At 45.7% G+C, this 13,150-nt stretch overlaps 1 protein-coding gene across 4 annotated transcripts in view; it reads left to right on the top strand.

Moving 5' to 3' along the window:
- The window catches only part of HLCS (holocarboxylase synthetase), a 210,370-nt gene extending 198,196 nt beyond the window's left edge, over positions 1–12,174 (top strand). For 3 of the 4 annotated variants that reach the window (XM_045540652.1, XM_045540653.1, XM_045540651.1), the window contains exons 8-11: positions 759–919; positions 4,665–4,779; positions 7,199–7,412; positions 8,871–10,734. In XM_045540652.1, the coding sequence (XP_045396608.1) occupies positions 759–919; positions 4,665–4,779; positions 7,199–7,412; positions 8,871–9,042 (662 nt within the window). In that variant the 3' untranslated portion in view covers positions 9,043–10,734. The other variant, XM_045540654.1, reaches the window with a different exon arrangement.
- Positions 12,175–13,150: the final 976 nt, after the last annotated feature.

Genomic DNA, 13,150 nt, shown 5'->3' with positions numbered 1-13,150 from the left:
TCTCAGAAGGAGCAGAGAAATAAGGAATCTACTGTTTCCTATTTCTTTCTCTTAAACATGTCTTTTGAACATAACTCAAAAGAAAAAAATTCATTCTCTCGAAAGCTGTGGGTCTCAATATATAGACTAATAAAAAGACATTGTAGAAAAACGTTGATTAACGCTACCTCTCATTTTAATTATTTTATTTTCTTAACTTCAATGTTAAGAAAAGTAACAATGCAGAGTTAATATCGGGGCTCACTCTTTTTTTAACAGCTTTATTGAGATATTATAGTGCACACACCGTACCGTTCCTCCATTCACAGTGCACAGCCCCGTGGTTGTTAGCATATTTGCCAGGCCGTGCGACCGTCCCGACAGTAGGGAGCACCTCTAAACAGTGGCTCCCAGGACCTCGTGGATCAGCGTAAAGTCAGTCCAGTTTCCTGGTGTCTCTATTTTTGCCTTCACGACCATCTGGGGAGAATTAAATTTATAGTCACGTTCAGACACTGTGAGATTGTGAATCATCAAAGCAGAAACGATATGCTCCCAGAAGCAGAACGTTATGCTAATTATCAAAAACTTTTTCAGCAACAGAGCTCCAGATTTTAAAAAGCTTTTCTTTTATGGAGTTAACCTCTGAATATTCAAGCATTTTACTGAGTGCCGGCTTACTTAAGTGAGACACCTCTTCAGTGTGTGGCCCTGGCACTGCCAGTTGCGTCTGTGTATGTGGCGAGGCAGCGGGTTTCCCAACGGGGCCTGTGTTCCAGGGCGTGGAAGGAACGCGTGGCTGAGCCCCGTGGGATGCGCCATTTCTACTCTGCTCATCTCCATCCCACTGAGATCGCAGCTGGGCCAGCGGATTCCGTTTGTCCAGCATCTGATGTCCCTGGCTGTCGTGGAAGCAGTAAGGTCCATTCCCGGGTATCAGGTACGTACACCTTAATTTCGTTCTCCATCCCTATTAGGCACGCAGGATCGGCTTGGTTTTGTTTGTGGCATATGTTTGCATGATTGGTGGATGTAGAGCCTCAGTCTGCCTTTTGCAAAGCTGGCAGCAAAGTGCTCTTGGAGTTTCACAAGCCACCAGGTGCTGCTGCTGCCTCAGGCCTGCAGAATGCATTTATGGTCCAGAATTCCACAGGCTACGTCCCCTTCTGTCCAATTGGCCAGACTTCTCAACATCCTAGTAAGGGCGAGGTTTTCCTTGTTTGTTTGTTTGTTGTTTGAAGCACTAGATGAGATTTGATTGTTGGACTGGACAGGAGCTATTTGTCTGCGTTTCCTGTTGAAAAGAGTTATTTTTTGGACCTAGAAAAACCTCATTTCCTACCTATATGGACCGCAGTCTGTGCTTGGCAGAGTTCAATGTCCAGGTTCGCTTAGGACCACCCTCCCCCAGGTGTTGGGACAGATGTGCCTGCTTCCCTATGACTCTTGGATGCTTTGACATCAATTGTCAGAAAGACGAGAGAGAACAGTTAGCGCAGTGACCGAAGCCATTTCTTCCATGTGTCCCTCCTACATGCTCCTGGAAGAAGTTCAACGGCTGTGAAAGGAGATGCCTCCCCTGCCTCCCTCCCAACCACAGCTCCAATGTCGGGCTAAAAAGAAACGATCATATTGATCCCTGATGCAGGGTGTTAAGAGTATGACTCTCAGAGAAGACTCAGAGGTCCTGTCGTCATTTTTTAAATGATAAAACAGTCCCTTAAACCCCTCTCTGATGTGGCCATGCGCATACCCACCGTGTGTAGATCTTCTCGAGTCTGTGTTTCCCGTGTCATGTCACGTCAGCACCATGGACATTGTGACCAGGCGCCCAGCATCCTTGCTTTGTCTGGTGAGTTTGGGGCTAATCAGACTATTCCGAACCTGCGGGTGCCCAGTCTGTGGCACCTGAGCTGTAATTGGCCTCAGAGAACGCAATCGTGAACGCAAAGTTCTGTCACGAGAGAAACTATTTTTAACTCTAGCACCAGGCTAATTAGTCTTAGGAAAAGAAGTAAAATACTAAGCCTGGAAGGTTAGATGAGTCTGCTTAGGTTTTTTCGCGGCTTTGATTTTGATCTTGCAGCCTCACTAGCTAACTTAGGAGCCCTTGAGGGCCTCGGCAGCGCTCGGGGTGGGGGACTTGTGTTCCTGTTCTCCTTAAGACGCTCCCACCAAAGTTCTCCCGTTTCCTAGTCGGCTGCCTCAGTCTCACCTGTACGACGGGACTGTGATTTTGAATTGGATTTATTTTTCCCATAGCACAGTTAGCTTACATCGTGCAGCCACTAGATGGTTGAAATAGGCCCCAATTGTGTGGCATTCGCTTTTCTTATGACCTTCACTAGGGCCTCTCCCTAGCCAGATGTCACCGTCAGCACACAAATCACGTCCACCATCCCCAGACCCAACACAGCATCACTCAGACACTCACTATTCCTTCCAGAGCCTGCCTCGGGCTGCCTGTTCCCGCTCCTGCTGTTCTTTCTGTCCGTGAAGTCCCCCCGACTCCTGGAGGACCCTCCCTTCACCCACACACCCCTGCTCCCACCCTCTTGTCTGCTTCTCAAAATGCTGTTCTTCCTTTGAGGCTCAGCTCCAATACCATTCCCTGAGCACTCCAGCTGCTTCCAGCTCTTTCCTCCAGCACAGTACGGCACTGGAAATGTCTAGACCTCCTTTATGGGGCTGACCATGCGTGGCTTTGAAGCAGAGTGGCCTGTGCTCTTGTTCCATCTCCTGCGAAGTTACCAGCTCTGTGGAAGCAGGATTCGTTTTGCTTTGGTCCCCACAGTGCTTACCATAGTGCTTTATGCAAGGGAAGGTCGCAGCAGCTTTTGGAATAAATGATTGAGAAAATGAAAACTAAGTACATGGCCTTCCCCCTCATCTTGGAAGAGATGTTCTTGTTTACCTGCATGAGAACCCAAAATTTCATAAGCTGCCTCGCTCACTAACTAGATCTGAAAATGTGAAGTCGAGCAAGAGCCCAGCTCAAAACCGAGCTGGTGCCCACACCGTGGAGCAGCTTGTCCTGGCTTTGGGAGCTCTGTCTACATCATCCTGCCACCGTGGTGGGTCCAGGGGCACGAGGGAAGGCAAGAGAGGAGGAGAGGGAATCAGGGAGAGTGACAGAGGCCAGGGTCTCCAAGCTATAGGTTTTCTAGCTGAGAGTTCTCAGCCTTGGCACTGTTGATACTTGGGCCCCTGACATCTTGGTTGTAAGGGGCTGTCCTGTGGCTTAGAGAATGTGTAGCAGCATCCCGATGACATCCCGATATTTCCAAATCCCCCCCCAGTAGAAAACCCCTGGTCTAGACAACAAAGAAACATGGAGATCCTTATCAGCTAAGGGTCATTATGGACACCCCATAGTTCATTTATGCTTTTGTTCTGCTGTTGCTCCTGTCCCTGTACTTTTCCTCTCAGCCTCAACTGCTGTGCTGGGGCAGGGGAGCTTCCAAAGAGCAGAGCTACACTCTAACTGGCCACGGGACTGGGAAGGCCTGTTGCCAGGAGAGAAGGGCGTTTCGTGGAAGCAGCAGGCTACGTAGCACAGGACTAGTCCCCTAGGCTTGGTGTCAGAAAGCCTGGGGTGTGAATCCCAGCTCTGCCACTGCCGAGTGGTGTGACCTCAAGCAAGCCACATAATCTCTCTAAGCTTCAGTCCTTCTTCTGTCAAGTGGGTTTGGTGTCAGTAACGTGCAGACTAGACTAGTGCTGAGAAAGGGCCCGGTGCTGTGCTGGCCCACAGTGTGGGAAGACCAGCCCTGTGGGACTTGGAGGCCATCAGCTACTCTCTGGCCTCTTGGTTTTTTCTGTTTGTTTGTTTAGTGTCTCTCTTCTAGCCTTTCGTCCCAGAGAAGCTTCCTTCACCCACACGTGGCACAGCCTGGCTGCCAGCCCCAGGTCTGAGAGACCTCGAAGTTCTGGCAACCACTCTGTCTAACCTAGTTTGTGTCCCAACTTCAGAGTCACAGGCGGAGGTCTGGGTGGCCTAGCTCAAGGCAGAGTCCACTCTTGGTCCATTCTGCTGTGACTGGATCACAGGCAGAGACCCCAGGCCACACCCTGCAGGATGGAGAGGCAGCGGGCCATGTGACAGGTCCATTTCCGTTCCCCAGGTTGACTGTCAGCAGTTCTCTGAGGCTTTCCCTAATGACTCAGTAAAACAAGTTCTTCCTCTGCGTCTTCGTAGCATTCTACCTGAGACATTTCTACCTGCCTTTTATGACATTGCTTAATTCAGGGGCGTCTGTGTCTCTCAAGCGTGAGCTCCGTAAGGGGAAGGAACCCTGGGAGTGTTGCTCTCTCCCTAGCCCCTGCCCCAGCACACACTAGGCACCCCGTGGTGGTGGTGGTTGTTGATACTGAGATAATGAACTTAATTCCCAAGATGGGCATCCTCAGAAAGTGCTCTGGATGGTGAGAGACAGTGATGGGGTGGGGTGGGGTGGGGGGCAATGCTGGGGCTGATGCTGAATATGTCCTCTAGGTCACTCACCTTCGAGCCCTGAGAGGCACTTCGCCATTGGATGGTCCCAGGGACGTGATTTGCCATCAGAAAAAGAGAGGCCGAGGCCCCATATTCCCTTAGCTTCTGCTCATCTTCCTTTCCGAGCAGGGACCTCAGCCAAGCCCTTGTGTGCGGTGCTGGCTTAGCTAACGTGCAGATTCTCCTTTAGGATATCAACCTGCGGGTGAAGTGGCCCAACGACATTTATTACAGTGACCTCATGAAGATCGGTGGAGTTCTGGTTAACTCAACACTTATGGGAGAAACGTTTTATATACTTATTGGTAAGTTTTTAAAACTTTTCCGCCAGCATTTTTAGATTAATGAAACAATAAAAATAAAAATGGTTTATGTATGCCTACACTGGAAGAAGAGGATTATCACATGAGATTACTTTTTCTTTGAGTCTTGTAGTTATGGAGCACGCTGTGTGTGCAGAGGACCAGATCAGTGCGCGGTGCTTCAAGCGGTCTAGCATTTCCTATCTGTGACCACGGAAAACGCCCAAATGGGCATCAAATCAAATAGGCATTTTCTTATACCTTTTCACACTCCTACTTCTCATAGCATTTGAAATGGAGAAAATAAACATTTCACGTACCATTCTACCATAAGAAAAGAAAGATAATTTTTTTTTTTTTTTTGAGACAGGGTCTCACTCTGCCACCGAGGCTAGAGTGCAGTGGTCATCATAGCTCACAGCAACCTCAAAGTCCTGGGCTCAAGCGATCCTCCTGCCTCAGCCTCTCAAGTAGCTGGGACTACAGGTGTGCACCACCATGCCCAGCTAATTTTTCTATTTCTTGTAGAGACAGGATCTCACTATCTTTCCCAGGCTGGTCTCAAACTCCTGGCCTCAAGCAATCTCCTGCCTCGGCCTCCCAGAGTGTTGGGATTACAGGTGTGAGCCACTGCATCTGACCAAGAAAGTTAATTTCTAAGATAGTTCTCCTGGTTGTCCTGCATTCTTAACTCAGCCTTCCCAGGTCATGAAAGAAGAAGTTCCAGGCTGGTCAAGGTGGGATAGAAAATCTCCATTTCATCTCAGCACAACCAAACCAGGCGAGGAGATGGACTCAGAGGCGATTTCAGAAGCTCATAGGCCCCTGGTGTCCATCATCAGCTTCCCCTTATGCCCAGTAGAACCTCACTGGAGTTGAGAAATCGGCAACAGGCAGCAAACACGTGACCACGTGCTGGAGGTGCTGGCCAGAGGATACAAGGCTTATGTTTCCAGCTCTGCTAACAACTGGCAGTATTATTCTGGGCAAGCTGCTTCATACCTTTAAAGCTCTGTTTACTATCTTTAAATGAGAAATTGGGGTAGGTGCAGAGGTTCCCAAGTAGAGTCCACAGATAGCAAGGGGCCCATGGATGGCTGCCAGGAGCTGAACATTTTCCTGTGGGGAGAATCCATTGCTTTTGTTAAATTCTTAAAGCCATGGGGGTAGGGATCTTTGACTTGGGAAAGATTCCGAGTTGCCAGCAGGGGTGCTCTCTGGTCCTTGGAAGGGCACAGCCTAAGTTCATGATAGTCAGTGCTGCTGTTCTCCCTAGAAATTTGAGTTTTCTGAATGCAGTTCTTTTCAGCACCATACAGGAATCTAATGCTTTACATTCAGTAGGCGCTTCAGGTATTGTGTTATGTTGTTGAATGAAGGAACAAATGAACAACTGCAAATTCTGTCCTGTTGTTGTAATTACTTGTTTTTTCCAGATATAATTTACATTGCTTTGTATTTTAATAGGCAGTATTTTTTTTATAATAATCTGAGGTCAGTCAATCCTTCCCTTTACACTGAAAATGATAAAACATTTATCAAAGAATAAATTCTGTCTAAGGCAAATATTTGGGGAATTTTTTTCTTAGAGGCACTGGAAACATGGTAGTCTCACTGCCCAGTTCTTGCTATATCCCATTTCTTATTGAAGACCTCTCTGAGGCTGCCTCAGGGCCCTGCTGAATGCTGAGGTTGGGCTTCCCTGAAGGCGCTGACCTCCCCCGAGGGGAGGGTGGTGTTAAGTAACAACACAGATAAGCCTATTCAGCCACCACCTCTGGTCACTCACTCTCCTGAGTGAGTGGTTTAGGCGCCTGTAAAAGAGCCACTGAACATGGGTTGGCTCCTTGCCAACTGAGTAACCTTAGCACCAAAGACTTCCAAGGATAAATTATTAAAAGATGTGTTCTAGGATCGTGCCATGACCAAGGTTTGAAATCTCTGAATCCTGAGTTTACTTCTTAAGTCCTCAATACGATCCTCTGTTTTTAAGCATGTGTCCTGTTACTCAAGTACGAAAAGAAATAAGAGAGTTTATTCTATATTGGGCTGAGCACAGAGCTACATTCTTGGCTAGACCACTTGAGGTGTGATTTCAGAAGCAACACTAAGAAGTCTGTCCATTAATCACTTCTGTTTAATTAAATCAAATCAAATGTGGCTTTCTTTTTTCCAACTTCTTATTTGCAATAAAGTTGAGATGGTTCCAGCTTGAACAAGAATAATAAAGGAAGGACGAAAAGGAAGATGGTCTCAAAGATGTAAGTCACTAAGTAGCCAGAGACAATAAATCTGAAAGGAGGACAAGGAAAGCAGGAGACTGACAGTAAAAGCTGTAACTGTTTCTAGTTGGTGGCGAGGAATGTGTGATGCCACCAATATGGGGAGATGCTCATTTTTTCAATTGTTTGTTTTTGTCCAGGCTGTGGATTTAATGTGACTAACAGTAACCCTACCATATGCATCAATGACCTCGTCGCAGAGTACAACAGGCAACACAAGGCAGAACTGAAGCCCTTAAGGGCCGACTGTCTCATCGCTAGAGCCGTGACCACGCTGGAGAAACTGATCGACACCTTTCAGGACCAAGGGCCCAGTGGCGTTCTTCCCCTTTATTACAAATATTGGGTACACAGGTCAGTGCTGGCTCAGCTTCATTCTTTTAAAATTCCTCTATTAAGTCAGTAGTTCAGTATCTTAAAATGAGGGACTGAGCACTGGGGTCCGAGTAATTATTTACCTCCCTGATGGAGAAACCTGGTGGATGCCACCTTGACCAAGTTAGCTTTGCCGGCAATGGGGCAGCATCTCGTGCCTCCTGGTGGGATGCAGTGGGAAGGACGCAACATCACAGGAGAGTTTAGCATCAGTTTAGTTGTGAGGAAACAATCAGACAACATCTAAATTGTGGAACATTCTAGATAGCCATGGTTCACAGCGTGAGATCCCCCGGCAGCAGCCACCACCCTCCCTGGGGCCACTAAGTCAAAAAATCTGGGACTGGGGCCCAGTCCTCTGTGTCTTAACAAACGCTGCAGGGAATTCTCATGCAGCTCAAGTGTGAGAACCCCTGATGTGTAACAGCAGGCCTGCACCCTCCAAAAAGGTCAATGTCTGCGAACAAACAAAAAGAAGGTGGGAGAGTTGTTTGGGCTTAAAGAAGACTAGAGAGGCGTGACAACTAAATGTAATGTGTGACCCATGATTAGATTCTGGAGAAATGGCCACAAACTATATTGATGGAACAATGGACTGTATGTTAGTGTTATTGTGTCAAGATTGGACTTCTTGAGGGTGATAATGATATTATTGTTCTTATTTGATCATTGTGATTTGATCATTCTTATTCTTAGGAGATACATGCTAAAGTATTTAACCATCAAGTGTCATGATGTTTGCAACTTATTTTTAAATAATGCAGCAAAAATAAAGTGTGTGTATGTGTGTGTGTGCAAAGAGAAAGCAAATATGAAAAATGTCATCATTTAGTGTGAAGATAAGTGAAGGGAATATGACATTTATTCTACTATTCTTTCAACTTTTCAGTAGGTTTGAAATTCTTCAAAATAAAAATTTGGGGGGGAATTCTATGCTTTGAAAACTGCCGAGAAGGATGTGACGTAATGGGTCCATTTGAAAAATATTCAAAAGAAGTAGATTGGAATGAGTTTCACTTATAGATGATGGTACCCAACTTTATAGGAAAAAAACTTTTCTTATCAACTCAGCCTCTTTTCCCCCAGTGTCAGCCAAAAATACCTAGAGAGTTGCACAGTGTTTGTTAAAAGTGCCGGGGCGGGAGGAAGTGAGATGCGTAATCATCACCGATGATCAGAATCAGGAGCGATGCCGTGGGGAAAAAACTCCGACTCCCGGTTCACTCTGCACCGCCTGGCTATTTTAGTAGTTACTAAAACAATTCACGTGGGGCCAGAGAAAGTCAGAGCTCAGGCTGGGCTGCACCTTAACCGTAGCTAGCCTCAGCCCTCTCCCCAGCGCCCCCAGTGCCTTCACAGGACAGGCAGTTACTCAACTAACTGTCGCAGTCGCTCAGTTGCGCGCCCCAGTGACCGCACGCTGTGCTTCCTTTGCAGCGGGCAGCAGGTCCGGCTGGGAAGTGCTGAGGGCCCAGTGGTGTCTATAGTCGGCCTGGACGACTCTGGCTTCCTGCAGGTTCATCAGGAGGGCGGCGAGGTCGTAACTGTGCACCCCGACGGCAACTCCTTCGACATGCTGCGGAACCTCATCCTCCCCAAGCGGCAGTAGCGCCCGGGCCTGGGGCCTGGGGCCTGGGCCCGCCGCCCTGACTCGGCCCGGCCCCGCGCTTGCAAGTGCAGAACCACCTCCCGGGCGTTCTGCCTCCGTCCGGGCCGCCTGCCCTGGCCCCTCTGGAAACCCAATTTAGGGTGGAGGTGAAGTTTTTCTTCCACCAGTCCATTTGTTAACTCTTTAATTTTTTAATTACTTTTTGGGTTTTTTTTTTTTAAGGTTTGTTTTGTTGTTATAATTTTATTTGGTGTTTGAAGAGGCTCTGGGATAGAGGGTGGATAAATGGAAGATTCAGCTTAGGTGAAGCCCCTCCCATAGGTGCGAAATCGCTCTCCCCTCTTGGATTTATGTTTACTGGGTTGGGGGGTGGGTACGTGGAAACAGCAGTGGAGTAATTCAAATATTTTCCCAGTAGTGGAGACCTTTACCCCTAGACTATTAAAAAACAAATCAAAAAATGCTCTTGGGCCCAGGCCAGTGGTGAGTTAGAGGTATGATGGTATCACTGTTCATAAGCATCTAGGGAGGGATTTTCCTGTAAGAACATACATTGGCACTTAGTCATTGTTTTATTTATTTATTTCTTTTTTTTGGTTAATGGAGAAAAGAGAAAGCAGAGTTCTGAGAGCTACTCTCCACCTGGTGGTGGCGTGGTCCGCTAACAGTGTCTAAATGCCTGTAGGGATACATCTAGCTGGTACGGGTGCAGTGACCTGTAGAGGAAATCAGTTAATTGCTTTGACATTATTTTATGAGCTCTCCTTTCCCAAGTTTAAATTTACTGCATATTGCGAAGAGATGGCATCAAACTCAAGATCCTTAGAGCATCGATTAGGCATTGCCTAGACGTGGGGGTGGACGACTTGGCTCTGACAGCTGGAGATGAAGGCTCACTCTCACACCACATGCCAGGGAGGATTTGGAGCTTTTAAGCCAGTTTCAGGTTCGCTTTGAAATGCGGAGCATTCCTGCAAGACTGCAGTGCACAGAATGTAGAATACATGGCATTTTATTTGTAAGTCATAATCTTTCTTTTACTTTTTCCTTAAATTGCCAAGAAAGCAAGCATTACTGATACTGAATGCCATCAGTTCAGAAAGAGGATGTGTGTATGTGCACACGTGCCTGCGTCATGTGTGTGCTCACACATAGCATTAAAAGACGACAGTCAAAATCTGATCCACTAACAGTCTCCATGGAAGAACAAAAGAAAGGAAGCCTTTTGATATACGTTTGCTATTTCCAGATGTACTCCATGCCTTTTCCATGTAATTCCTATCTCTGTTGAACTTATAAATCATACCCATTACTTTACAGCCTTAAAAGGACAATTTTTGTCCACTTTTCTCTCTTCCTGCCAGTCCCAACTGAAATTAGTGGAAAGAAAGTTTGATGGAGCTTTCAGCTTTGAACAAAATCCCTTCATTGTAAACTAGCACCATCTTTATCCAGGTCTTACCCAGTCAGGCTAATTCCAGCAACTTGTGGTTTTCAGTGTAAAATCTGTCTACCTTTAGCTGGGCACAGACAGCCCCATAGGAAGAAAAAAAAATAACATGTTTAGTTAAATACACCAACTCAATATGTATATTTTGGAAACGTAACTTTAAAAGAACTTAAAGTAATTTTTGCAAATAAGGCTTCAGGTAGAAATATTTTTCTAAAAAAATAAAGTCACTCTCTCTTAAATGCCCAGGTCTTCTTTGGAATTAGTGACAAGTTTAACTAAAAGTCCACACCACCCTAAAATTATTATACAAAATGGACTCACCCCTGAGAGGGCGTCTGCAGAATATCATCAGGGACAAAGATCTCCGGGCTAATGATGCAAGTTTCATTTCTCCAACTCCGTAATATAAGGCAAGTCATCTCTCAGAGCTGCCATCATTACTTTTTGAATGTCTTTGGGGGGTTATTTAATGAAAAACATGCTATGTTTTGTTTTAAGCTGAAGTTCTATTTTGGACATTCTGCTTTGGGAAAAATGTTATTTAATTTCCTTTCTGTAAATTAAAACTAATGAAGTGTGGCCATGTCAAAGGATACGGAGATGTTCCGGGCGTCCTGCTTTGCCTCTGCACTTCCAGCAGGCTGTTCTTGCTCCTGCAGGAGACCCAGTTGTCTTGGGGGAGACAAAATAGCCTTGAAGCAGATGCTGCATTTTCCATAAACCGTATTTTGCCTCACATGAACCAAAGACTCTTAAAATTCTGCTTTATACAGAACAGCTGAATATAAAGGCATTTTACCTTTAGCTGTTAGTGTTAGGGAAACCCAGCTACCTGCGAGGCCTCACTCTAGGGTTTGGGCCATTTGTGCACCCCGCAATCTGTGATCGCAAGGAGCTTTAAAGTCTTAATGGAAACTTTGCATTTCTTTATGCATAGTCTTTAAAACGTGGCCACTAAACTCAGGATGGGTGTGTGCTTTTAGAATATTGGATTATCCCCTAGTTAGAGGCTGTAGGTTGAGCATCTATAGTGTTTTGTAGAAGGTAAAGCAGCATCCTCCCTTCAGGGTTGGTAGCAGATTTTTGAGGGAGACTCTTGGGGATGTGTCCCCTAAAATAGGACACAGCAATCACTGGGCATCCTGTGTCCCACCCCCACCCCCAAACCGTGGCTTCAGCATTGGGAACACTGGCAGGGCGTGGTGGAAGTAGGAAGGATTTGTGTCCGAAGTAAAATTGTCAGTGGGTTTCACTGCAGCACACTGATGTCATCTGATGTGGGAGCCAGGGGCCCGGCTGAGGTGCGGGGTAGGGGTGGGTGCACAGGCCCGGGTGGGGGACCCCTGGCCTAAGGCCACAGCCTCTGGAGGTCCCTCCATCCCTGACATATACAGCAAGGCTGCCCTCACCTTGGAGTCTGGGAACAAGGAGAAAAGCCGGCCTCACCTGACAGTTCAGAGTGCAAAAGGGGGGTGTCCTAGGCTTACAGCCCTGGATCTGTTTGCTCCCAACAGGCAGAAAACGGAGAATCCTTATTCCTGGGTAATTACTATGCATATCTGAAATAAAGTGTAACCCTTTGCATTTTTAGCTTTTCAAAGAGTGTCTCTGAAAAGAATCACTTTAAACCAATGCCTATAAAAGCAAGTCTACCAAAATAAACTTTAAGATTTTCTGTATGGTTTGGGTTCATTCTTATTTTCTAACCACAAATTTCATTTTTAAAAATAGGCGACTACTTTCGATTAGAGTATTTTTATTCATATTTAAACATGTTTTTACAAAATAAATAAAGTGTTTTACATAGTATGGAATATGGATGTATTTGTAAGTATTAAGAAGCCGAGTGTTTTTGGTTTTTGATGTATTTTTGACAAACATATTATGCATCATACAAAAGAGAAATCTCATTACTCCAAAGAATGAAAGTTCACAAAACCCAAAAGTAAAAAACATCTTTACTGAGGTGAGAAAGAAATTTAATGTAACAACGTCTAGATTCTGTTCTTTTAGGATATTTCTTATTCTTTTGTGAAATCTGCTTGAGTTTTTGTCTTAACAGTTCCCCCCGCCCCCAAGATTTTAACCTTATATATCATACTTCAGTTTAGGAACTGCTTGAATAATACGTTTTAGATAACCCAAATTCACTAAAATTTCAAGCTACTGTAATTTTATGGCATTTATTGGAAAAATGTCTTTATTCCATTTTATCTGTAGCAGCCCCCACCCCCACCCCACCCCCAGCCTACCTTACTTGTCTTACAGTTCCAATAAGTTAAAACTTACGGTAGACTTTATACAGGATCCATTGATCGTACTAAGCCTCTCTGGGGTGAAGAGGAGGAAGGCAGGGGTGGTAGGACTTTTAAAAGGATAAAAGGGGTGGAGGGAGAGGGGGCAGAATATGCAGGCTCTTACACATTTCCTCAGCACTGCCCTTCACACCCAGTGCACGTCTCTACAAAGGTATGAATGGAATGGCTTTTCTAGAAAAGGGCTTCCAAGAACATAAAGGAATTCCTTTCCCTGGGAGGCCTCATGAAGGGCCAGTCTTGAATTGGGCTTATTTCTCAAATCCATTTGATCTGGCATTTTTGTCAACATGGTACATGTTACGGCTCACTACAATTTTTTTTCCTTCTTTTTTCTGAA

The sequence above is a fragment of the Lemur catta genome, chromosome 1, assembly GCF_020740605.2.
Source record: "Lemur catta isolate mLemCat1 chromosome 1, mLemCat1.pri, whole genome shotgun sequence".
In the NCBI taxonomy this organism is placed as follows: Eukaryota; Metazoa; Chordata; class Mammalia; order Primates; family Lemuridae; genus Lemur; species Lemur catta.
This window is presented reverse-complemented; position numbering and strand designations above follow the sequence as displayed.